This window comes from Trachemys scripta, chromosome 3 (assembly GCF_013100865.1).
Source record: "Trachemys scripta elegans isolate TJP31775 chromosome 3, CAS_Tse_1.0, whole genome shotgun sequence".
Classification (NCBI taxonomy): domain Eukaryota; kingdom Metazoa; phylum Chordata; order Testudines; family Emydidae; genus Trachemys; species Trachemys scripta.
The window spans coordinates 196,945,535-196,971,987 of NC_048300.1; the positions used below are offsets into that span (position 1 = coordinate 196,945,535).

General features: G+C 49.2%; 1 protein-coding gene across 2 annotated transcripts in view; it reads right to left on the reverse strand.

The window, feature by feature from the left end:
* Positions 1 to 445: 445 nt before the first annotated feature.
* LOC117875429 overlaps positions 446 to 26,453 on the reverse strand; it is a 62,872-nt gene continuing 36,864 nt past the window's right edge. For both annotated transcript variants that reach the window (XM_034766760.1, XM_034766759.1), the window contains exons 5-6: positions 4,491 to 5,245; positions 446 to 2,127 (exon numbers count right to left, since the gene is read on the reverse strand). In XM_034766760.1, the coding sequence (XP_034622651.1) occupies positions 2,086 to 2,127; positions 4,491 to 5,245 (797 nt within the window). In that variant the 3' untranslated portion in view covers positions 446 to 2,085. The remainder of the gene's footprint in view (positions 2,128 to 4,490; positions 5,246 to 26,453) is intronic.

Sequence of the window (26,453 nt, forward strand, 5' to 3'; positions counted from 1 at the left end):
TTCCACAGGCTTTTACAGCTCTGGTCTGGCACCAGCTACCGCAGACACAGGAGACGTTTCGGCTGTTGCTGGCCATTAGGGTTGAACATATGAAAACGAGGCACACGCACACACCAGCATGATGAGCACAGGATAGGACAGGACTGGAGGGAGTTTTCATTTTGCAAAACCAGGGCTAGCTCATCCGCAGGGTCCATTTGGTCCAAACCACCAGAGCAAAAAGGGGGGTTGGATAAAGTGTGATTGAGGTACCACCCTCTTCAGCCGGAGAGTCGCTCTTTGTTAAGGTTCCATTTATAATAAGGCAGGTTCATATCACAGGTTAATAAATGAGGGGATGAATATGTTATAGACAGTTACAAGGTAACAGTAGGTGTTATAGATAGTTATAAGCCATTGGTTATAAGCAACCTCTCACTGTGCTGGATTCTGTAACAATCTCTGAACCATTTATTAATCACTGATAAACCATTTAAAAACTACTTACAAACAGAACCTTAATACAAATGAAAAAATATACACATTTCACAGTGACAATGGTTTCTTACCCTGTTGATTTTCATAGCCCCGGGCAGAGCAGAATGATGGAAATTTTTGCTTAAGAGATGGTTGTGTGAGCTCTTTGCTAGGTAGCCAAGCTTTAAGAGTCCCTGTAAAACGTTATTTGCCAGTTCTTGTGGGTGAGAGACAGACTTCAGATGGATCTTGATTTTGATGCCTCCTTACAATATGAACACATTTACCTTTTTTGGGTTTATTTTCAGGACAGCTAGCGGAGGAAGGGCAGAATTCCCTGGCACATCCCCCAGCCATTTCCCGCAAAATGCTTTTCGGAGGCTTGGCTCAGATATTTGTTTGTCTTAACTCTGAATAACCGGGTTGATAACAGAGAAGGGATGGCCCTTCCCCTTGCACCAAACACTATCGGATGCAGTTCTGAACAATGTCCCCATCGGCACTTGGACAAAGTTACTGGGATCATACTAACTAACAGTCACAATGCATCAGCTTCTGTAGTCATGACATACTCAAAATGGGTAAGCCAGGCTGGGACATGCTGACAGTAGATTTTAGCTCAAGAGGGTACTGGGCCCAATTCTCCTCTGCAAGTGTAATTCAGCAGTAACACTACTGAAGTCAGAGGATTTATGCCAGTATCAGAGAGCAGATTCAGGGGGAAACTGAGATAAGGCTACAGATTACTATCAGAAGGCCCGAAAGTTCAGATCACAGCAGGGCTATTAATTCCCAGACCAAGTGCTGGAGAAAGAGAAATTTGGTAAGTTACTATTTGGTCTGATAAACATCTGGGCTCCTACAGAATTAGACCCGAGTTTCCAAAAGCCACATCCAAAAGCCCTGTAGGACATGGTGACCTAGACTGATTTGTCCTGCCTGCATAATGTACTGAAATCACCCTGCTCGTTCTGCTTTCCCCTTGGGACTTCCCAGACATGCTCTTCATTTCTGAAACCTTGCTGCACCCAGCCAGGGAATGCCTCCTCAAGGGCATTCAGTTAATAGCCAAGACTTCATCACAGCTGAGTGCACAGCTATTGTACCACGCTGTTGTACAGCGCTGGCTTTCAAACCCTGGAGTAACAGTTGGGTAAGAGGGAGGGATCTGGCAGTTTCTGTACAACAGTGTCTCCAAAAGTGCAGACATCCCTTCCCAGTGTGTAGGTCTCAGGAGGATACTAGTGGAGATCTATCACTCCCTGAGTCTCCCTGTAACTCTCAGAGCCTGTCATGTCACGCTCCATGCTCAAACATGATTGGTATCAGTTTCTTCAACAGCTGCTCTGGGTAAGACATGCTATTCCAGCACCTTTGATAGAGCTGTTGACAGTGCGACATCAGTGTCAGCGGGACATTCCTAACTGAGATCTCTAAGGAAGTCCTTGGTGTATCCGGGTAATACCGTTAACAGGGTAGGGGTAGGAGCTGGGGATGCTTTAGTGTCAGGCGTGGCTTCATGGCATCCCTCCACGAAAGGTCAGGAAACGTCTGCCTCTCCCGGCAGGGCCAGTCAGGGTTGGCGTTCTCGCTGCACTCGATGCAGCCTTCCCCGGAAGTTGGGGCTCCTCATTCTTCTGGCTGGGCTATGACGGTTGGCACCTCACTGTCCTGTGGGACGACAGAGAGGAAAGCAGAAGCCTGTTAGCATGAGCAATAATTAGAGATGGATCCAAAGTGGCTCCAGGTCCAAACTTCCCCAGAGTTTGGCAGCGGCCAGATCTGGGAATCTGGTCCAGACTTTTCTAGGATAATAATACTGTTAATAGTTTGCCTCCCTATATAGTGCCCACTAAACCCAGCTCATCTGTTTCGTTCCAAGAGAAGGTTTTGTGTTTTCCCTCTTTTGGAAGAAGCTTTAGGCCTGATCATGACGGATGGCTTTGTGGACCGGCCAAGCCAAGGGGAGACTGGGATACTATTCCCCTGCTGTGTTGCTGATTTCCTGTACAAAGCTCAGCATGTTAATGTTGCCCTTCTCTGTCTCTGTTTTCCCATCTATCGAAGGGGGATGATGGCAAGGGATGACACCTGCTCAGGCCAGGCGAGAGCTTTGGGGGGGTAGAGTCATAGGTTTTAAGGCCAGAAAGGACAATTGGGATTATCTAGTCTCCTGTATAACACAGGCTGGAGAACCTCACTGAGTCCTACATCAAGCCCATATCTTGTGATTGAGCTTTTGTCGGTGTGATGCCTACTGTACGTGCCAGCAAGTTGGATGGGTCCCAGTCAGAACTGCTTGTGAATCAAAGGCCTGTCTCAGCTTGATCAAGAGAAAAAAAGAACCCGAATTTTCTCCCACACCTCAGGGGAAAGATGTGAACCCCCCTGGGGATTTCCGAGCACCAACTCAGGGCTGATGTCCATGCAGCCTCGCCTGTTCACACCAGCACCCAATCTGCCCCAGTGACTTCAGATAGGATTTCTGCCATGTTTTATTTGAAGTGGGTTCTCTGGATTCCCCGCTTCTCCCGCCACATGTCATTTCCTAGCTTCAGAGCTGGGATGATCTGCAGGATTCTACTGGAGAGGTCCCGAGCTCACCCACCAGCCGCTGCTGCGAAGTTACAGCTAGCTCCCGACTCAGTAATAGTGAGGTCAGCTCCTCCCACATGCCGCTGTCCCTCCTACCCCTCTCAGTGTGCCATTGCCCCTCTCCCCAATTGTTCAGCCTTCCCTATCCCCTCCACCTCCAATGTCTCTCTCCAGCTCCTGCTCCCCCCCGCTTCCCATCTCCTCTCATCCTGGTCTCCCTTTCCTCCTCCCAAATAGCTCTAAACCTCCCAAGAAGATGGGATCAAGATGCAGAACGGGGGGAGGGGGGGGAATCATGAACCAGAAGCGCAGGGAAGCATCAAGGGGCTGTCCGTAAATTACATAACACATTGGGAGGTAGCTGGGTCCTCAATGTTGCATGAGTGCTTGTTTCCGTGTTACAAAGGGGTGGGTGAGTCTTGAAAAATCACCACAAAACATGTTATGCAATTGATGGACAGCCCCTAAACCACGTGGGCTTCACTCATCTAGCAGCATGTTTCCTCTATGGCCACTTTCCCAGATCAGCATTTCTGGTGCAAAGAATGTACAGGGCAGCGGCGAGATAACCCCAGGTCTGCGGGGCGTGGGTGGAGATTGGCTTCGGCCGTGCCTCAGAGAGGGAGAGAGGAGAGCTACAGGCTGGGCTACATAGTTACAAGAAGAAAAAAAATACCCAAACCAAACGGGGGCCTTGATAATAGTGGTGCTGACTTGGAAAGAACGGAGGCTTTAAGGCTCAATCACGGGGGGACGTTTAAGCTCAGTGCAGCAACAGCCTGAACCAAAGCCCATTGGGGTCAGTAAGGAGCTTTCTATTAACTGCCCTGGGCTTTGGATCCGGCCCCAAGAGGAGAAGGAGTGTCTGACTGGAGGGAGAGGGGAGACTTCAAAGCGAATTAACAGGTCAGGAGGCAATTCCGCAAGACGGAATTCAGCCAGGAGACTGGGGTTCACACCCCATCCATGCTGAAACTCCCATGCCATGGGATCTTTAACTACACAACGGCCAGGATCCCGCTCACATCCCATCCATCAGACAGCACCTCCAGCCCCAGAGTGCCCCCAGCACCATGGTAGGGCACCCAATTAGCACAGACTTGGGGAGGAGTTGTACATACCGAGTGCCAAACAACACTCCCTTCAGCATCTGGCAGGGTTCTCCAACCAAGTACTGGCCAGGCCCAGCCCTGGGGAGCTTAGGAGAGCTGATAAGATCACAGCAGAGTAGTAGCTCAAATATTCCTTTGGCGGCTCCTAGCTGATAGAGAAGGAAAGGAGACAGCCAGAAGCCTCCCCTTGGAAAGGTCTGTAGAAGGGGGAGCAGGGAGAAGTCCCAGCCTAGATCAAACAGAACCTTGCAGGCGAGAGGGCAGGAGATGTTCAGGGAACTCAGGGCCTGTTGAACATCAGGCCAGGCAGAGGGCACCCCGCATTACCTGCGTCTCAGACCCCAGGGTCTCATAGATCTCATCCAGGTGCTTTTCTGGTAGGGGTGGAGGCTCCTCCTCTTCCGGCTCTGTGGACGCGTCTGGGCTTGCAGGTGGTGTGTGCCCGGAGGACCTGGATTTCTTACACACTCGCGCATACATCGCCCTTAGCTTCTTCTCCCTTTCAGTCAAGGACTCGTTCACGGCATCTTCCTCCAAGGCAAGTTCCTGCCACTCCTGAGGTGACTCCCTGGGGTCCCCACTGGAACCATCACCCACAAGCTGCTCCTGTTTGCTAGTGCGTCGTGGCAGTGTTTCCCCTGGCTCACTCTCCTCACCCCCTGCAGTAACACGGCCTGAGTTCATATTAGGGCCCTCTGCGGTGCCAGCACTTAGTTCGTACAAACTCCCTCGGCAGCAAGTGATTCCTTTATCCCTGATGCTTTCGTAGATTGGACCATATGCGTCCTGACTTGAACTAGGTTGCTCTGCAGTCATTACTTGCACATTCCTTGGAGCTGCTGGGAGCTCCCGGAGCTGCAAACACTCTGGGGCAGTTGAGTTTTTCTGAGAAGCGGTTGGGGAGCTGCTTCCCAAGACACCCAGGGCCGCTGCTCTGGATTCTCTCTCCCCTCGATGGTTTGCTGGAGAGGAGTCCAAATCCTTTGTGTGGCTGGAGCCTCCTGGCTGAGGATGGGAGTTTCCAGTGAAGCCATTTATCTGCCTTTGGGCTGGTGCTCCCGGGTCGCTGGGCAAAGAGCTGCCTGCAGAAAGAAAAGCAGAATGAAAGACTGAGCCAAATGCATGCTCCTTGTTTTAATTAAACTAAAGTAGGACAAACGAGGCAACCGCAACAAGTGGAAAACCAGCTGGGTGAGCAAACTCTGCTGGGTAGGTGGAGAGTGCATTGCAGCACGTTATCAAGCAACGTACCTGGGATGGGGGTTTCTGCACCCTGATGCCCCCAAGCATCATTGCAAACTCTCACACCCCTCAAGGATCAGTTTCTTTCTCCCTAATCCCTAAGCAACCCTGTGACTCCCTCGGTATGTCCTAGGGCTAATCTCCTGGGTGCCAACTCATCCTCAGCATATTTAAGACAATGTGTGTCTAGGATGGGACTCACTCCGGCTGCCAGGGTGCGACGTGGGAAGAGGGATCACACTCCCTCTCTCAAGATGGCTGTAATGGATGACAAGATGTTTATTCACAGCTCTGCACAGAAAATCAGCTCTGCCTGATTTGGATTTTAAAATCCCTGGCCATAGTGCTCCAGCAGCACAAGATTTTTGCACTGAACTTCCTTAATTTAAAAAGGACGGAGTGAACATACACAAATAAATGCCCTGTGGCAGTGGTTCTCCACCTTTTCCATGCCAGGACCCTTCCACAACCTCAACCCATCTAACTGGAATCCCTGTCTGTGACACCAAGTGCCACTGGTGGTCCACTACTCTGAGTCAGCAACTCTTCAGGCCTGACATACTCACTACACCTAACACTGTTGTCAGGCTATAGATGCAAAAGGTGGCATGTAATATATCACTGGAAGACGCATAACTCACTGCTCATTAATATTATTGTGTGGTGTACAAACGGGTAACGTATGCAAAACTACAAACATATGCTGAAAATATGTTCTTAGACGTGCCCCACAAGGTACCTCGTCCTACACAAAGGAATGGGGTTCCACCTTCTTGAATGCGTCTCCACTGTAAGTTAGGCAAGGTGTGACCAAAGACAAAGAAAAGCAAGTTTATATGCAAGGTAAACAAAGCCTTCAAGACAGCAAGTGGGGAAAGATGAAAACTTAACAATCTCAACGGGGGATGGCAAGCACACGCCAGGGAGACCTCCTGCCTCTTGAAGCAGGGTCAATCAACTTTGGGAAGGCAGCTCAGTATCTCCATTCCAGCAGGGAAGAGAAGCTTGGTCTAGGCTCACTTTTCAATGAATACGTGTCAAAGAATTATTGGGCTATGAAGACAGGTGGTCTGAATCTCAACTGATTGTACACACTATTATTGTACTATAAAAGTGTATAGAATAAGGTCTTTTATGAAAGCCTTTGACACTCTGGTGGTTAATGTCATTGTGAAATGTCTGTTTTACCACTACATGAGGAATTATGGATACTCTCTGATATCATGCTTTAACCAGAGTTTTTCTCCCTGGGAAGGCAGCAATCTAACTGTCTGCAAAGTAAATTAAGCACGGTGGAATCAAAACAATGGAGGCTGTATTTACATACGAATCAGCAGAGAGATGGGAAGTCCACAGGAAAGGAAGGACGTCAGGAAGCTTTTCTGCCTCTTGTAACAGGGTCAATGAACTTTGGGAGATATAAGCAGCGACAGAAAGGCACTTTGGTACCCATCACTTGTGGGATTAAAGGGGCCAGAGTTCTTGGAATCACAGAACATTGGTTTCAGAACATTTTTACAATGTTCTTTTTACAGAACATTGGATCCTTCAGCCAAGGGGGCTGAAGTCTCTGGGAACTGAACACAGGTGAGAAACCTGCTTAGGCAAAGATTGTGACTTGCTGAAATTAAGTTTTAGCCTTAGAAGTATAGTTTTTACTTGTGTTGGTTTGTAACCATTTCTGTCTTTACTCCTTATACCTGGGATCAGTTAAACCCATGACTTTTACTATAAACCAGTTCAGGCCTGTGATTAAATAAGAGTCTTTGTCAAACCCCAGTTAAATTGACGAGCTGTAGCATATTGTCTCGTTAAAGGAGTAACAAACTGAATAGCTTCTGGGAGTGTTCCAGAAGAGGGCTGGACACCATAGGGAGATGTCTCTGGGGAACTCAGGAATTGGGGTTCATTGTTTGTTACCTACAAGGCAAGGTCTGGGCTGGCAGAGTCCTGAAGAGTTTGCTGGCAAGGCAGCAGACAAACCGGTGTATCAGGGAGTTGTCACACAGCAAAACTCTGACTTGCTGAGCGGGGGTAAGTCTCAATTCTGGGACACCCGGCAGAGTGTCACAGGGCAGATGATGGTGTTGGGAAAACTCGGGATTGGGAGGGTGTTGGGGTCACTCTTCAAACAGGAACTGGGTGGTGGAAGCCAGAGTTAGACCTGCATGCTGGTAGGCTGGCTGGTAGGGTGAGGGCTGTGAACAGCAGCAGCATAGCATTCAAGGCACCCAGAGTTGCAGGGTGAGAAGTGACACAACCCCTTATTGGTCTGAGTTGAACCCCAAAGCATCTCACCCTCCCAGTTAGCAGTGCTGGAAGGGCAGGGGGGCCATGCCCAGACACCCATTTGTGAGCCCCGACTGGGAACCTATGGTCCGCAGAGGGCCAGCATAGGACCATCCATGCTGAAGGATCTAGTGGGATTATGTGGTGCACAGGAGCTGGCCCTGTGCACAAGGGTGTATTGCACCCCATTTGCATTTATTTCAACTGAAGGTTCGAATCTGCAGAGATCCCAGTCCAGCAAAAACTGAGAGGTACAGTAAATCTCCTCTTTAAAGTAGCCCCATAAATCAATGAACATTAAACAGCCACCCTTCAAGAAGGCTAAAGATCTAGTCAAATGAGGTCAGCACTTTATAGAATCCCATTACTAGTACCTAGCTGCCCTTCCAAGAAGCAATGGAATATAGCGAATATGTGCCATTCCCAACCTGCTCTGAAATACAGCCCACACTCTGTGTAAAGCCAAAACTCACACCTTTCCTGGGCTTGGTTAACAATAATACAACAAAGTTCTGATCAGTCCTCCCCAGGCTTGGCTGTTCCTAAGATTCCTCCCTGAGGAGTGCTCAACCCACACCCTAGATCCTCTTTTTCTGGAGAGTGATTACCAGCAGTCAAAAAAGCGAACAGAATGCTGGAAATCATTAGGAAAGGGATAGATAATAAGACAGAAAATATCATATAAATCCATGGTACGCCCACATCTTGAATACTGCGTGCAGATGTGGTCACCCCATCTCAAAAAAGATATATTGGAATTGGAGAAGATTCAGAAATGGGCAAGAAAAATGATTAGGGGTATGGAATGGCTTCCATATGAGGAGAGATTAATAAGACTGGGACTTTTCAGCTTGGAAAAGAGATGACTAAGGGTGGATATGATTGAGACTACAAAATCGTGACTGGTATGGAGAAAGTAAATAAAGAAGAGTTATTTATTCCTTCTCATAACACAAGAACTAGGGGTCACCAAATGAAATTAATAGGCAGCAGGTTTAAAACAAACAATAGGAAGTATTTCTTCACAAAACGCACAGTCAACCTGTGGAACTTTTTGCCAGAGGATGTTGTGAAGGCCAAGACTATAACAGGGTTCAAAAAAGAACTAGATAAATTCATGGAGGATAGGTCCATCAATGGCTATTAGCCAGGATGGACAGGGATGGTGTTCCTAGCCTCTGTTTGCCAGAAGCTGGGAATGGGTGACAGGGGATGGATCACTTGATGATTACCTGTTCTGTTCATTCCCTCAGGGGCACCTGGCATTGGCCACTGTCGGAAGACAGGATACTGGGCTAGATGGACCTTTGATCTGACCCAGTATGGCCATTCTTACGTTCTTATATCCAGGTGACAAGCCACCTGCCTCAGTGAGTCAGCAGAACCCACTTCACCCTTTCCTGGCAGGATCAAACACCTGATAGCAGGAAAGGAATTTTTCAGGCAAATTGCCAGCCTGTTATAGACTCTGCAATTCACCAGAAAAGTTCCCTGTACACCAACTGAAAGTGGGAATGTTAGAATCAGTTTGAGATTTCAGTGAAACCTGTTTAACAAAATCCACCTAGAATCTCTGTTTTAACGAAATAAAAGCCGGGACAAACTCTCAAACAAATTTGGGTCCAATAAATACAGCACGAAGTGGAAGGCTGGTCTAGTGGTTACATCATGGAGCCCTGGAAGAGCTGGGTTCCATTCCCCGCTCTCCCACAGTCTTCCTATGTGACCCTGAAGTAAGTCACTTAATCCATCTGTGCCTCAGTTCCAGAGCTGTAAAATGGGCATGATGAAAACACTTTCTTTCTCCTTCCATTTAGGCTGCAAGATCTTTAGGCAGGGATGGTGCCCTTAGCCTCTGTATGCCAGAAGCTGTGAATGGCAACAGGGGATGGATGACTCAATAATTACCTGTTATGTTCATTCACTCTCAAGCACCTGACATTGGCCACTGTCAGAAGATAGGATATTGGGCTAGATGGACCTTTGGTCTGACCTAGTATGGCCGTTCTTCTGAAGCATCTGTGTCTTATTATGCCTTTGTACAGTGCCTGGTACAATGGGGCTTTGATCTCAGATGGGGTCTTCAATGACTACCATCATAAAAGCATTAATAGTGATACAAACACATATTTTTTCCTTCTTTAAATGTAATTTTAGAATGTTACGTTTTTGAAAATGGGGTACATTTGTGTATCTCACTTACAAAAAACTAATAGTAACAGCTGGAATTAATCTGTTATTTGAGCATCAGTACATTTTTATTGGTCTTTTGGCTAAGAAAGTGGAGTAATAATTCTAAATGTCTATGTAGGCACAGCCTTCAGGTTTTATAGAAACAGGCAACTATAAATCCTATGACCATTAGAAATGTTTCCATATTTTTTTAAGCAAATTTTTGAGGGGTTCAGATTTAAAATATGCCTCTGCAGCAATTGCAACCCAGACATTGCAGTGCTATACCAATGCAGGAGTGCTAAAAAGTGAAAACGTCTCGAAAACAAAAGTCATAAGGACCAGTCCAGAACTAAGGGGACATTAAATAAAACTGAAAGGCAGCAAATTCAAAACTAATAAAGGGAAATACTTGTTCACAAAACACATAATTAGACTGTGGAACTCATTGCCACAAAGTATTATTGAGGCCAAGGGTTTAGGAGGGTTCAAAAAGAAGGAATGGGACATTTATATGAATAACAATAGAAGTTCTGGCGTTCACAATTCAAGCAGTATTTTGATGGTGGAGGGTTCAAAGCAGAACCACGAGAATGATCAAAGGATTGGAAAACACACCTTATAGTGAGAGGCTCTAGCACTCAGTCTGTTTAGTTTATCAAAGAAAAGGTTAAGGGGTGACTTGATCACAGTCTATAAGTATTTACATGGGGAACAAAAATTTAGTGAATGGCCCATCCATCCAGCAGGAATAGGTCTAACAATATTCAATGGCTGGAAGTTGAAGCTAGACAAATTCACATTGGAAATAAGGCACAATTTTTTAACGGGGAGGGTAATTAACCATTGGAACAACCTGTCGAGGGTCACAGTGGATTCTCCATCACTGGCAACTTTAAAATCAAGCTTGAATGTTTTTCTAAAAGATCCGCTCTAGTTCAAACAGGGATTAATTTAGGGCAGTCCTATGGCCTGTGTTATACAGGAGGTCAGACCTGATCACAATGGTCCCTGCTGGCCTTGGAATCTATGAATATCCAGAGTTATAATAATTAATGATAAACCGGTTAACAGGAGCTTGGGAAGGGATCTAAAACCTCTGGCTCCAGGGTACAAGGAACATCCCTGGGGACAGGTTATCGTATCACTGCCTACATTGAGGTGTCTTGTATCTGTCCCTGAGGCAGCTAGTACTGGCTACAGTCAGAGAGAGGGTATTGGGACACATGGGTGAGTGGTCTGAGCTGCTCTGGCAATTCCTATGTTCCTATTTTTGTTGTCTAAAGTTAACAGGACAAGAGAAGAAACAAACAGCAAAAATGGTAAAAATTGCACTGGATCATCCAGTGTTAATCATCTGGGGTGTTACCACCACCCCAGGCAAGGACATTCGTAACCAGACAATGCCCCTTCATTGCTGCTCTGTGCTGTGCTGACTGTAACCTACACTTATAGGGCTCTGGACTTGAACAGTCCCTGTGCTTGATGGCCATTGCCAGCTCCCTCTGGTGAGCCAGGGCACTGGAAGACAGAGGAGGAGACACAAAGATGTTGCACCAGCCGTGTGGGCAGGAGGGGAAGAGAATGGCTTCCCGGGCCCCTGTAGATACAACAGGGCTGCCGAGCTAATGCTGGTTCTCCCCTGGCTCTGATGGGGACGAAGGAGAAGCCTGGCTAGCATCTACCGCGGTGACACAAGGCAACGAGCAAACATCCCTCGATCCCCTTATTAAAATGAAGGCTCTCGGCAAAACAAACAAACAGGCTGCGTGGTATGTGCAAAACCTTCTCCCTGACTCCAGAGGATTTGGTCCAGCAAGTCTATTTCTGGGACCTGTTTCTTTCGCTGCCAGGTCTTCATCTCGGAGCACTGCACACTCGGTAGCACAGACAGGGATCAGGCCGAGGCAGTTTCGAACATTTGCTTAGCAGGTCTATTCTTCCTAACCATGGAGGACCACAGTATTCAAGTCCACAGGCCACAGAATGTTGATTCTTGTAGCGAGTTTATTTCTTTAGTCAAATATTTATTTAAGAAGGGGCTCTCTACTCCCCATACGGGATTTGTCAACAGCGGTGCTCAGCAAAGCCATACACTAAGCAGGCTTGTTCACCTAAAGACGAAAGAACCTTTGAAAGAGATTTACTTGGATTCTGAGGCACTGGCCCAGTATTTAACATACCCCAAAAGTCCTCCCCCTTTTACCTAAGTGTCCCGTTGTTGCTGAAAAATAGAATCTACTTGCTCACCTGATCTAGGGCTGCTCAAAGCCTAGTTCCTCAGCTGGTGATGCACAGGCGCATGCACCCAGAAAGCTAAACTCTAACCAGTCAGGTTTTGCGGCAGAGCTGCTCCCTGGAAACTGGGCATTGGTGTTTGGGCTGAGATTCCTGACGGAGGAGTTTGCCTGCATGCTGTTTGTGACCACCTCTGTTCCAGGACTGGTGTATGCAAGTAAACAAATAAGTTATGCTAACAATATACTCTGACTCCACATTCCAGATTCTTTTCCAACAAGAATGGGAGCTGAAAGGCTCTGACCTTCGGTACTTTGTGCAGAGGGGAGGCAACTGTAGACTGAAATAGGTGGGGGAAACTCTCCCCACACCAGCAACAGAGGAGGGGAAGTTCACTCACACCTACGAGTGATGGAGGGCTCCTGCTGCTTTTAGCAGAAGAGGGGGAGCTGAATTCCCGGCCTCGCTTTAATCCCTGTGCTGCAAGATCATGTCACCTTTCTACCCTTGTGAGCATGCAGGGCATTTGCCTATCAGAGGTGCACGTCAGGTCAATGTCGGGAGCCTTGGGTTGGTTAGAGGGCTGGTGGGGAACGTCTCAGTCATTCACTGCACATTTGCAGTGTCTCTTTGTAACTAACATGCAATTATGTAATAGGGATCTTGAATTCATACAAAAGCGGGCGTAGGTCTATTTATAAACTAATCCCTCACAGGTTAATAGGATATAATTGGCTGTTGCGGATTACGGTCTGGTAATCCAGCCCAGATTACTGGTGCACGAAACTGAGTGCTGGTATATAACAGACATACGCACCACCACTGTCCTCGTGTCAAACCACTACCATTGTCTGGCCTGGATCCCGCTGCCTGCTCTTCCCCAGAGCAGCAGCGAACATCACATATCACAGCGTGAGCAGTGCCAGCAGCCACAGCCTTTTGAAGCTTTGAGAGTAGAGAGAGAGGAAGCACGCAGGGGCCTGCAGCACCCACCCTGTCCTACTGGGCACGACCCAATGAGCAACGATCGCACACGCTCTCCCCCGCACCCTTCCAAACCCACAGACGCTGAAAGGTTTCTTCCAGAAAAGCAAACCCCGTGTGGTTGAGACAGGGCTGTGGCTCTCCCAGGCCCAGCCAGGTTTACACTGTCTTTGTATTAAGTGCTCCTTGCCCAATCTGTCGCATGAGACGCAGCCAATCCCAGAAGGTGGAATAAGGGTGCAGCACAGAGCAGTGCTGCTAGGAGTCGGCTCTTTATTGCCTGGCACAGGGCAGGGTTACTAAAGATTAACACCCCCTGTCACATGGCAGGGGTCAGCTCCACTGGCTCCAATTCAATGCAAATATAGCCGCAACTAAAAATAACCACCACACGCCTAACCCAGCCAACACAACGCACAAACACGCATACAGACGCTAGCCCAGAGGTCAGGGCCGACGCCCAGAACCCCCCAACAGACCAGAGGGTTATTCTGCCTCTCGCTCAACATCTGGCCCTCGCTGCTCTCTCTGAAACTCAAAGGCTTTTCTGATCCCAGGGTCACTTCTTCTCAGAGCAGGCTGTCATGCTGCTGATGGGAGAGCTGCCAACTGCCCTGGTTGTTTTCCGTGGTCACTGACTGGGTGGGCATATGTTAATTCTGTTAGCAGCGCGCTGTCTCCCATCCCTCCCCCCCACCCCCCAGTCACACTGGCACCAAAAGAGAGAGGCACCAAATAGCTCCACCCACTGTCAGGGAACCAAAATTCCACCGCCCAGGCTTAAAGGGGCCAACACCACCCTAAAAAGGTTTCCCCTCCTTTAAAAGTCTCTTCAGCCACCTAAAGGGGCCACTGAGACCAAGAGAAGGGGGGAAGAGCAGGGGCTTGGCACGTGCTCTCCCCTCCAGGGAAAGAGGCAAGTGTAATGAGGTGGAGGACCCAACTGCAACCCCTTAGCATGGCAGAATGCACAAGTGCATGTCACGAGCAGCACGGAGCCTGGGCCAGAGCAGAGTCCTGGCGATGCAAGAAGGCACTTCCAATCCCCTCCATGATGGGAGATTTGACTAAAGCAAGTGCCCTGGTAGTTCAAGAAGCTGCAGCAGTACAGGGAGCAGCATTTGTCCCTTCCCCTCACGGGTCCGGGGCTGTGATTGGAAAAGTCTGCTGGGCCCACGGGATATTTGACTTTACAGATCCATCTACTACTTACTTCCCAACCCCCTCCCCACTTCCACCCCGCAATGGAGTTAGTGGCCAATAGCTCGTGAAACAGCCAGAGATTAATGTCTGAGGCCATTTCTAAGATGGAACTCCAAGCTTCAGAGACAACAGCTGCTAAAATCATACACTGAACTTTCTGAGGAGCAAAAAGCTCTTCACAAATATGAATGAGCTAAACGTCAAAGCTCCTTTGTGAGAGCAGAGAGGTGTCATCTCCCTTTTCCGGATGGGAAAGTTGAGGCACAGGGTAGGGAAGTAATGCACCCCCAAACTCAAATCGGAAATCAGTGAGGCCAGCATTAGAGCTTTGATCCTGCAATTACATTGCTTAACCTTATCAACCATCCTTCCTCCCCTCTCCCCTCCCCGATCTGCAGTCACAGCGCCTCTGGGAGATAGCCTGGGGCATATCCTGAAATGGAGGCAGGGGGGTTAAGAGACGCCTACAGCCACAAGCAACATCCAAGATGGGATTAGAACTCTATAAATCCTGGCTCCCAGACCGCAAGACCCCTTTCCCGCAGCACTGCGCAAGCAAGGCGTCAGGTGGAGAGAGACTGCGAACCGCCCAGCACGCAACACAGCGTTCGTTTCAACAGCCAAAGCGACACTTGGGCTTTTTGTTCCCCCTAAGTTTTAACTATTGCTCAGGGTTTACATTCCTGTTCTGCAGCCTGTGGGGAAATCATCTCAGCCCAGCTCCTGTTTCCTCATCCCCCCCACCCCCCTCCAGCCAGGGGGCGCTTAGCCAGGCTCCCTGCTAATTAGCTCCCAAAACAACCTATCATCTTCTCAGTGAGGCGTCTCACGGGGAAACCACAATGATTCATCAGGAACAGCAGCAGCTACTGTTCTGGGCCCTGCCTGTCAGATGCCTATTCCTCACCCATCACGTCCACACTGCCTGGAAGAAACCCAGTGACCAGAGGCCAGGAAGTCACAAGGTTCCCCTCTTCTGCCTTCCCTCAGGGCTCACACTCAAAGCTTTTCAAAGCAGGGAGCTGGGGGGGTGCCAGGCCTGGAACACACCGGCAGCGAAGCAGAAGTGCCCTCGGAGCCACTGCCTGCCCAAGCCTGTTCTGAAATCTAAATCCAGCACTATCATCACAAAGCCTGCCCTTCTCGCTGCCCCACCCCAGGGCTTATAGCTTTCTCTCGCCTGCCTCTGTAGCTCCTTTCCTGGGCAGCGGCATCGCCAACCAATGGGCAGAAAAAGGAAGGTGCCCCTTTATAATTTATTATTAGTTAGATCTGCGGTCCCCCAGCTGAGGTTTGCAGAGTGCTCTGCGGAGAACCGGCTGGTCACCCGATGCCGGCTCCTCCTCCTCATTTCCGGCTGCTAAATTGCATTAATAAAGCACACAATACACAAGTGTCCTAATGTCACTCTACTACATGAGCAACAGATGCAATTGCCACAGGGACATTATGAGATTGTGAATGAGAAGGGAGTGGATGGTTGTGAATGGGACAGGCTGACAATGGGGAACAGAATGCGAAGTGTCCACAAGGCAATCTCCAGTAAGATGAGCTCTGCTCCGTTACAAAGCCTGAGAACCCCTCAGATTTTGGGGAGTTTTGCTTGATGAAGTGCCACAGAATTTGCCCGTTTCTAGAGTGACTAATGATTCCAGGGGCCCAACTCGAGGTACCTTAAAAACAGGCCTGATTTTCAGAAAGTGCCGAGCACCCACCCTCTGAAAATTAGCTTAAGACGTCTCAAATTGGGCATTCGCAACCACTAGTCACTTTTTGGCCTCTCTTTGTCAAGCGCCCTGCCTCTACTTTGCTACACAACGCTTCCCAACATATGAACAACGCTAAATAACGTATTATTGCGGACAGGTAGGTAGAAGAGAAACTCACATTCAACTATTTTGTTTGATATGCAGGTGGACTTTGAATTTTTAAGTCTGCAGATTGATTTCTCTTATTGGAGCGTTACATGTATTTATTATTTTGTTTAAAAAAAGCTTCCCCATGTCAAGTGGCTTTGGGCCAATACCGAACCCAGATCAGGGAACATTGTGAAACCACAATTGACAGGAGACGGCTAGAAGCACCACCGTTCCTGAACAGACTCAAGTCTCTTCTAAACCAATAATGAACCACTCTAGTGAAGTGAATGTGCTAGTGTAGCAGGGCCCTCTAATGGACATAAATAAAACTGCTTTACCGCGTGTCAAAGTTCCTAGACTGATAACAGCTAATGGAGAATCTCCTTTTCCTCTGATGGTGGGGATCTGTGCTTTTGGAGCAGGAGAATCCAAGTTCTAGCTCTATTGTGAAGTGCAGAGTGGAGCACAGCATAGCGTATATCTACACTGTACAATTAACCCAGACTTTTAGTAGGGTTTTAGACTTAACCCCTCTACTGTCTACACAGAAAAACCTTTGGCCTGGGTACGGAGGGGCTTTAAGCTTGGGCGAGTTCACTTGGCTGGGGTGTAGGTTAGAGCCCAAGTTCCACTTTCATTCAGACTGGAACTCACCCACTTTGCAATGAGGAAGCCTGCTAAGTCTCTCAAGCACTGACTGTCCTCCAATGCCTTCCGACAAGTCCCTTGAATGAAAGGCAAGCTCTCTGCAACTGACATACCTGACTGGGAAAGAATCCTAAAGCAGTAGGGACGCTCGCACCCGGGCTACACTGACTCGGGTGCTGACCACTGAGGCTAACTGTGCCATGTAGACACAGCCAATGCTGATGTTCCCAGGTGGCAAACGATTTGTTCCAATGCAATCAGACCCTTGCCTTGCTCCAAATCCATAGCTATTTTTACGAGATCTTCCCTTCTTCCTAAATGTCTAAACTGCTTTGTTCTAGTCGTTGTTAGCGTCAGGTATTTTTAAAAGTGAGTCAATATCTCAGTCATTTTAGAGTCATCATCAAACTGTCAGCCCCATTTCATTCACTGGCCTACTTCCACTGAGTGTTTCCTTCTCCCAATATACCTGTTAGAGCCTCTCTATTTTTATCTGCTCTTCTCTTTTCCCTGCGCCTTGTTACTGACTCTCAGACCTGCTTTGATTGCCTTTTCCACTCGCAGTCAAGATATTTGACTATTCCTTTCTTGACCAGATGCTGCTGAAGCCACAATGGCCACTGCTTGTTCCGAGCATCTCTTTTCAGAGGTTGTGGAGTTTGATTTGGTTTGGTGTCTGCTGGGATTCCCCAGCCTTCTTCTCCACAGGTTGATTTTAATTCGCCCTTCGCAGATTTAATTCTCCAAAACCGTCTCTCCTGAAATCTTATTCCCCTGGACTGCTTCATTCCATGGTCCTGTTCCTAGGGTAGGGAATGCAAGAAGCTGCTGCTCACTGCTAACAAGCTCCCTTATTATTTCCTTGCTCTCAGGCACTTCTTTCATCCAGACTGATCAGGTGTTGAGAAGAGTTCCAGCCAGAAGCATAAATATCAAGCTTCCTGTAATGTTCACCTCCAGGCCAGGGGCAGCTGAAGCCTCTCAGTATTTGTCAGATATCAGCAAGGTATCAGTTCCTTATGCTGTGGCTGCTTCGTGCTCCCTCTGTTCCTAGAAACACCAGCGACTGCAACTTCAAGCCGTACACAGAGTCAGGACATTGGTACAGCTCAAGGGAGACAGCACTGAAAGCAATTGCTTTATGGAGTAAGCTGTGCCAACAACTCACAAGTGACCCTACAATAGCAAACGGTGCATCCAACTTTGTGCTCACACAAGTAACTCTACAATAATAAAGGGCACGCAGACTGGCTCTGCAATAACAAACCGGCACACGGTGCCCAGTACTCACAAACTACCTGCCTGCCTGCCCGTTTACTGGGAGGACAAAGATGCATTTCATAAGAATTTTCAGATTTCAGGCGCAATTTAACAAGATTGGGAACAAGCGTATAAATATTAGTTGCAAAATACCATGCAAATGATCAGGGAAATGCTGAGAGGAAGCGGCAGGGTATCGTAGGTTATAAAGTCAGAAGGGACCATTGTGATCATTTAGTTGGCCCTCCCACATAACACAAGACCTAGAACTCCCTGGAATTAATTCCTGTTGAAACTAGAGCTGCTCTTTTAGAAAAACACCCGGTCTTGATTTAAAAATGTCCAACGATGGAGCATCCACCACCATCCTTGGTAAATTGTTCCAAAGGCTAATTACCTTCCTGGTCAACATTGGGCGCCTTATTTCCAGTCTGAATTTGTCTAGCTTCAGCTTCCAGCTCTTGGGTCGTGTAAGGCCTTTCTCTGCTAGATTGACGAGCCCGCTAGTACCAAATTTCTGTTGCCCATGTAGGTACTTACGGATTGTGATCAAGTCGCCCCTTAACCTTCTCTTTGATAAACTGAACAGATTGAACTTCTAGAGCCTCTCACGGTATGCCCAGTTTTCCAGTCCTTTAATCATTTCCATGGTTCTTCTCTGAACGCTCTCCAGTTTGAGTCTGGGACTGGCCTGACTGTCTGGTGGTAAGATCTGCACTGCCAGGCTGAAGAGCCAGGTTCGGCTCCCTGCTCTGGCCTCTTGTTCCCAAATCTCTGAGCATCCCCCATGGGAAGAGGGACCATCTCACATCACTCAGCAGATTGAGAAACAGCATGAGTGTTCTTCAAATGGAGCCTCCTCCAGTCCCCTTTGGGCAGAAGGGGAGCAGCTGCAGTATGGGGTGTGATAAGGGGGCAAGAGAGATTCTCAGGGTTCTGCAAAGGGATGTGAAGGCACTCTACCCTGAAACAAAGAAAAAAAAGTGATATTGAAAACCAGGTTTCAGAGTAGCAGCCGTGTTAGTCTGTATCCGCAAAAAGAACAGGAGTACTTGTGGCACCTTAGAGACTAACACATTTATTTGAGCATAAGCTTTCGTGGGTTACAGCCCACTTCATCAGATGCATAGAATGGAACATATAGTAAGGAGATATATATACACATACAGAGAACATGAAAAGGTGGGAGTTGCCCTACCAACTCTAAGAGGCTAATTAATTAAGATGAGCTATTATCAGCAGGAGAAAAAAAACTTTTGTAGTGATAATCAAGATGGCCCATTTCAGAAAGTTTGACAAGAAGGTGTAAGGATTCTTAACATAGAGAAATAGATTCAATGTGTGAAATGGCTCACCCATTCCCAGTCTCTATTCAAGCTAAATTGATGGTATCTAGTTTGCATATTAATTCAAGTTCAGCACTTTCTCATTGGAGTCTGTTTTTGAAGCTTTTCTGTTGCAAAATTGCCACCTTTAAGTCTGTTACTGAGTGACCAGAGAGGTTGAAGTGTTCTCCTACTGGTTTTTGAATGATATGATTCCTGATGTCAGATTTGTGTCCATTAATTCTTTTGCATAGAGACAGTCCGGTTTGGCCAATGTACATGGCAGAGGGGCATTGCTGGCACATGATGGCATATATCACATTGGTAGATGTGCAGGTGAATGAGCCCCTGATGGCATGGCTGATGTGATTAGGTTCCCCTGAAATCTCAGTCACTGCCCCTGATGGTGTCATGATAGATGGAATCACAGTTCTCTTTAAACAGGAAACATTTATTAGAGAAAACCGCTACTAGCTATAGACACAAACAGACTTCCACACAGCTTGAGTTCCAGCTTTGCCTTCCTTATTTACCAGTGACCCACCCTGACTGGAGCTCTATAAAGCACACAGAGCCATCTAGTGGCTGAACACTACACTGCAAGTAAATATAACAGAGACAAGGTGGGTGAGGTAATATCTTTTACTGAACCAACTTCTGGTGGTGAGAGAGTTACACAGAGCTCTTCTTCAGGTCTGAGAAAAAAGGTGTCACAGCTAAATACAAGATCAAACAGATGTTTTAGCATAAGCAGTTAGCACATATTCTAAGGGGCCATTCAAGATGAAATGGCCTGTTAACACCCCTGTAAGTCATAGGACAAAAAAGGGGGGTTGGTGGGTTACAGATTGTTGTAATAAGCCACAAATGCAGTGTCTTTATTAAGACCATGATTTTCAGTGTCTAGCAACGTTATAAATTTAGTTCCCAGGCTTGGTTTTTGAAAGTGTTGTGCAGGTTTCTTTTGGGGATGAGGACAGAGTGATCAATGGAAGATATCGAATTTCGCCATCTGAACTGGAAACTCCACAACATGAAGAAAAAGGAAGCAAAACGTAACAGTGACATCTACTTCCTGAGCAAACATAAGAAACAAATCATCATCCCCAGAGGTCTTACCCTCTATCACACTCTGACCAGGGCCGTCCCTAGCTTTTTTGGTGCCGTATGCAGCCCTCCTTTGTTGGGGGGAGCCCAGGCCTCTGCAGGGGGGGCAGGAGCAGGCTTGGGGGGAAGGGCGTAAACCGCCCCCCTTCATGAGCTGGCGGAACAGAGTGGGTTGGGGCCGGGTCACTCCACTTCCTGCCCCCCAGTGAGTGGAGGGCGAGCCTGACCCCACACTCATGGGGCGGCGGGAAGTGGAGTGACCCGGCCCCAGCCTGCTCCATTCTGCTCCCCTTGCTCCCAGCCTTGGGGCTTGAGGGGCAGGGGGGAACTACCCCCCAGCACTCACCGGTGGCACAGCTGGGAGCCAGCAGCGCAGAGTGGGCTGGGTCTGGGTCGCTCTTACCGCCGCCGGTGAGTGCAGGGCGCCCCACCCCTGCTGCAGTCCTCAGGGGAGTGGAGGCAGGGATGGGGTGAAGCAGGGGCAGAAAGAGGCAGGGCAGGGGAGGAACAGGGGCAGGGGCTTTGGGGAAGTAGTGGAGTGGGGGCAGGGCTTGGACGGAGCAGGGGTGGGAAGAGGCGGGGCTGAGGTGTCACAGGTGCAGAAAGAGGCGGGGCGAGGGTGGAACAGGGGTGGGGGCTTTGGGGAAGGAGTGGAGGGGGGGGGGGCTTGGGCGGAGCAGGGGTGGGAAAGAGGCGGGGTGAGGGTGGGACGGGGCGGGGCTTTGGGGAAGGGGTGGAGTGGGGGGGTGGCTGGGGCGGAGCAGGGGTGGGAAGAGGCGTGGCTGGGCGGAGCAGGGGCGGGGGCCATGGGGAAGAGGCGGAGCAGGGGCTGGACCAGCACGCAGCCGCGTAGTGCCCTACGTAGCTGCGTACTTTGCGTATGGGTAGGGACGGCCCTGACTCTGACCACTACATACAACTCCAAACCCACTTTTGCTAAACTCTCTGTTTGTTCTTGGATTTAGCTGTGACACTCTTAGCACCCTTCCCAGACCTCGGGAAGAGTGCTGTGGGTATGTCTACACAGCAAAGAAAAACCCACGGCTGGCCTGCGCCAGCCGACTCAGATTCGCAGGGCTCTGGTTGCAGGAGTGTTTCATTGCTGAGTAGACTTCCAGGCTTGGGTTAGAGTCCAAACTCTGGGACCCTGCAGGGTGGAAGGGACCCAGAGCCTGGGCTACATCCCAAGCCTGGAAGTCTACACAGCAGTGAAATACCCCTGTAGCCCGAGCCCCATGAGCCCAAGTTGGCTAGCAAGGACCAGCTGCGAGTTTTTTCTGTACTGTGTAGATATATACCCTTTGTAGCTCAAAAGCATGTCTCGCTCACCACCAGAAGTTCATCTGATAAAAAGATATTACCTCACCCATCTTATCTTCTAATAGACTGGGGCCGACAGTACTACGAGCTACAACAACACTGCATTACCGCACACAGTCATTCATAGTACACAGGCAGGAAGTGGTGGGGAGTACAAAAGGGCGGGGGGGGGGGGGGGGGGGCGGGTTAAAAAGCTGAGGCAGCAGAGGTGCCTTGACATACAACCGAGTAGTGTGGTCACCACCAGACAAAAGATTTGCAGCTCCCTTCTCTGCACTGGGCTCCGCATTGTCAGATCAGGCAGCGCTCCAGCTCAGATGAGGAGATGATGTGAATTTACTGTGACATTCATATGGCTTTTGGAAAATCAGTTTTGAAGTTGGTGCAGAATTGAATCTGCTCGCTGTTCACATGGCAGGATAATATGGCATGGCTTGAAAGAAGGGAACCTATAATCATTAGCCAGATTAGATCTTCCCAAGAGAAGAGGGCGCCTTATTGGTGAGGCACATTTCTGAGAGTCAAAGGATCTGGTGTCTGGATCTACCCCACAGCCTCAAAGAAGTCATGTCACCTGCAATGGAAAGGATACCACCATCACCAAGAAGAGTTAGAACTCTTAATTCATGTGTGCGGGCAAAGCGCGTGGAGATCCTCGCACAGAAGAGATTATAGCCCTGCAGAGTTTACTCTAATGGCTTTCATCCTGAACAAAGCGCTTCACAAACTGCCTGTTCTCGGTGTATAGGGATCGCTCTACTTACCCCAGCAAGGCAGCTGTTGCTGGAGTGGAACCGCACGGCCCTTCTGTACCCTCAGCATTACAAAGGGCAAGAAGAACAACACCCAGACCACCAGACCCTTCAGAGAAGACACACAGTGAAGTGGTCATTGAGCCTAAGAGTTTACAATCGAATTACAGACATGATGCAACAGGTGGGAGTAACAAGCAAACTTCCCCACACAAAGCCATATAAGAGGAAGTTTAGAGCAGCAGAAGGGAACTGCCTGAGCGGGACGCTGGCTCAGAGTAAAACTGCTTTTGCAAAAAGCCCCATGGGATGGGTAACGGCCACGAGCGTCAAGATGTCAGTTGTAGGTCTCAGCTGAAAGACGATAACTCCAGCACAACATGTTCCTAAACACCACTCTTGTGCATCGGCTCATTGCTGACTCACAGGGGAAAGTGGCTCCTACAGAACCCCCACACCGCTTCCCACAGCACCGGGGGTTTTCCCTGGATGTCTCCCAACCAAAGACTGACCAGGCTTGTTTCTGCTTAGCTTGCAAGAGCACAACCAGAGATAGGAAGAGAAACAAGCAACGGCTCAAAACAAGCATGTGGCCAGCCAGCATGGAGCCTACTTTCCATCACCCCTCGGGTATGACCAACTAGCCCCTGATCGTTCTCAAGAGCCCCAGTCATTCGACATGTGCGCTCCAAAGCCCAAAGGCAGCTCTGATACATTTCCAAGCCTCTTCTCCAGCCTGGATAGCAGGTTCTGAAACAGACCCAGGATCGACAATTCGCACTCGAGTTACACAGAGCAGGAGTTCAGAGGCACAGCTGGCTCCATTTAAATTTATCTTGGCTAAGGTAAGGATGGGCTTGGTCTGGTAAGCCTGAATCTGGATCTGCACTTTCCCCACTTCTGGGTGTGTTCAGATGCGAGGTTCTGGGTCAGGCCCAGAAAGGGATGGCTTGGTGGTCCCAGTGCTAGGCCTACAACACCCAGACTCTTGGAAGCAATGAGTCCTGTCGGATTGACTGAGCCCTTCACAGGTAATAGTACCGTAGCTCTGTCTGTCTTCCTAGCATGTAGCAAACATTTACGTCCGGGACATTTAGAGCAATACGCTGGGTTCCAGGCAGTACACAATGAGGACTACTCCACAGAGACCTGAAAAATGTAGGTCCTGGATCTTCCGTATGGATATTAAAGATAAGACAGGATTTTTCATAAGGGCAGGGATCTGCCCTGGCATTCCTGGCAAAATGTCCCTCCCTCCTGCCTCTTCTGTGTATCATTCACCCCCGAGGTGGCTGCACTTCGCTAGCCCTGTGTGGTATATGTACACGGAGAAGCGTTTTGGGATGAGGTGCTATAGTAGTGCAAAAACCATGCACTGACTGCATAATCCGCTTAAACCTGTAGCTCGTTGCAAAGGCAGATAGTGACTCCTATCGTGTTGGGTGAACGTTACAGTAGCCAACACCCTTTTTGTAGTAGCTGCCAGGCAATTCACAGGGTGCTGAAGGCATATTGTTAATAGGTACTGCAGGAGCCCCCAGAGCTCCCAATCAGGATGGGCCCCATGTGGTGCTCGGCCTTGTACATGCACATGGTCCCCACCCCAAAGGAGTGCCAGATCATCCTAGCTCTGGGTGGGTGTGCCAGGATGAGGAAACCTCCTCCTCATGTGCACATCTGTGCTGGGGACAGTCTCCTCGCCCCACCCATCCTGAGCTCTCTGCTTGAGGCTAACATGGGCAGCAATGCTGGCTTTCCCAGTGGGGGTGTGACAGCATCATGACCATGCCTTCTTCTGCACCAGCCAGCACAGCCGAGGTGGAGATGCTGTACCACGCAGGAGGGCGTAGCAATTACTTCTCTGCCAGTCATTCCTGGGGAGATCCTGTCTGCCTCAGCATGAATCTTTTGGGGAGCTCCCCTCGGAACAATGCAAACCCCCCGCTCCAAGAACACCCACCCACCCTCTTGTTTAGAGCCGCCACCTCCCCCTGTGATTTACTCAGTACAGGCTGGATGAGTTCTCAGGACTGCGTTATGCAGAAGCTCCGAGTAGGTCATAATGGTCCCCTTCTGGTCCAAAGTCTATGAAGTGTCTCCATGCTGTCGTTGCACTGTCCTTGCTCTGAGTGACTCTTCGTGGTTTCACCTCTCAACAGCTCCCTTACCAGGACCAATGATGCCAGGGACACAACGGTTACTACCTTCTCTTGGGCAGGGAACATGAGGGGCTGGTGCAGCCTTTATGTAAGTCACTTGTGGCTCTAGTGAACATGCCCTCAAGGCCCCAGCCTGTTCCCAGGGAAATCACCAGAGTTTCACCATCAGCTTTAACAGAAGCAGAGCTGGGCCTTAAGTGATGCATTTCCATCTGGAAAGAACGCTCTCTGCTTAGACGGATCCTTTCACTGCTTTAAGACCTGGGCAACCCGGAGCCAACGGGGCTCAATCAGGGTTTTAGTCCTTGTCTCTCCAAAACAGAGAGTAAAAACCAGCAGGCCTGGAAAATCAGCTGGGGAGGGAGGAGATAGGGCAGGGAATCCTCCTTTGCCAGCAGAAACTCCCATCCCCATCCCGTAGCCTCGGACATGAAATCAACGCAGCTTAAGCTCCGCAGATGTTGTGCTAAACCGCAGCCTCCATCTGGCTATTATTCTGCAGTATAATCCATGTTAAATAAATCCCAGTCGCCTTATGCAGGCTCTACGGCCGCAGAGGCCTTTCAGCTCTCCCCAGACGAGCCGGCAGGTTACACCAGGGTGGCCCATATGAAGAGACCGCCGCACCAATCACATTACTGCCTACGTGACATTCACTCAGCCGCAGTGAGTTCCGGGCACTGCATTACCAGACTGTTAGAAACAAACTGGCGACGAGCAACAATGGCAGCGAGGGGCTGGAAGGGCCAATAGTACTGTAACAAATCCACTGCCAGCTAGGGCTTCTCAGCTGTTGTCACAGGGCACACCAAGGCCTCCTGGAACTTCATGGCTAGCGCGGGGACAGGCCTCAGACCAGATCAACCACAAGCACAGGCCTCTTGAGCTACCAAATCTCCACTAGCAATATACGGCCATGGCCGAAGGGGAGCAGTTCCCCAGTGGCAGAGAGCAGGGCAAAATACGCACCAGGCAGTTCGTGCCCATTCTTTGAACTTTTACAGCATTTTCCAGGGAAAGGAAGCACTGATCCCCAGAACACAGGTGGGAGGGATTATCTGCAAATTGGGAACTGGTGCATGGAGATATGAAGTGACTTGTCCTAGGTTACACAGGCCTCAGCGGCAGACCTTAGAACAAAATAGAACCAACAGCAGAAGAGAACTTTACCCCAGCCATTGGCTGTCTTGTCTCCATAGCTCTTTGGGGAAGGGACTGCCTCTTAGGATACGCTGCTACAGCACCTCACACACTCCGGCCTGATCTCAGCTGCAGGTCTATAAATGCTGCTATAATAGAAATCATAAAGAAGAAAAAACATTTCCTGGCTCCTGTTAAGGGGCTCTATCCATAACATGTTAAATACATGTCGCTTGGCTGCGTAAAGCACAAAGGATCCACTGTAAACAAACATCTGAAGGCTGCAAGCACCAGGGGAGGAGGAGAATTGTTAAGAGTGCACAAGGCTTTATAAAGAGGAGGGATGGGCTGAACATCAGGCAGGGGCGGCTCCAGGCACCAGCCCACCAAGCATGTGCTTGGGGCGGCGCCTGGAGGGGGGCGGCGCGACGGGGCGCTCCAGCCCGAGAGCGGGGCCGCGACTGGGCTCCTGCCACCGGGGGCTCTCCACCCTCCCCTCGGCACTCTGGTAGGGTTACCATATTTTGTGCCTCCAAATGGAGGACACTCCCCGGGGCCCCGGCCCCGCCCCCAGCCCCGCCCACGCCCCCGC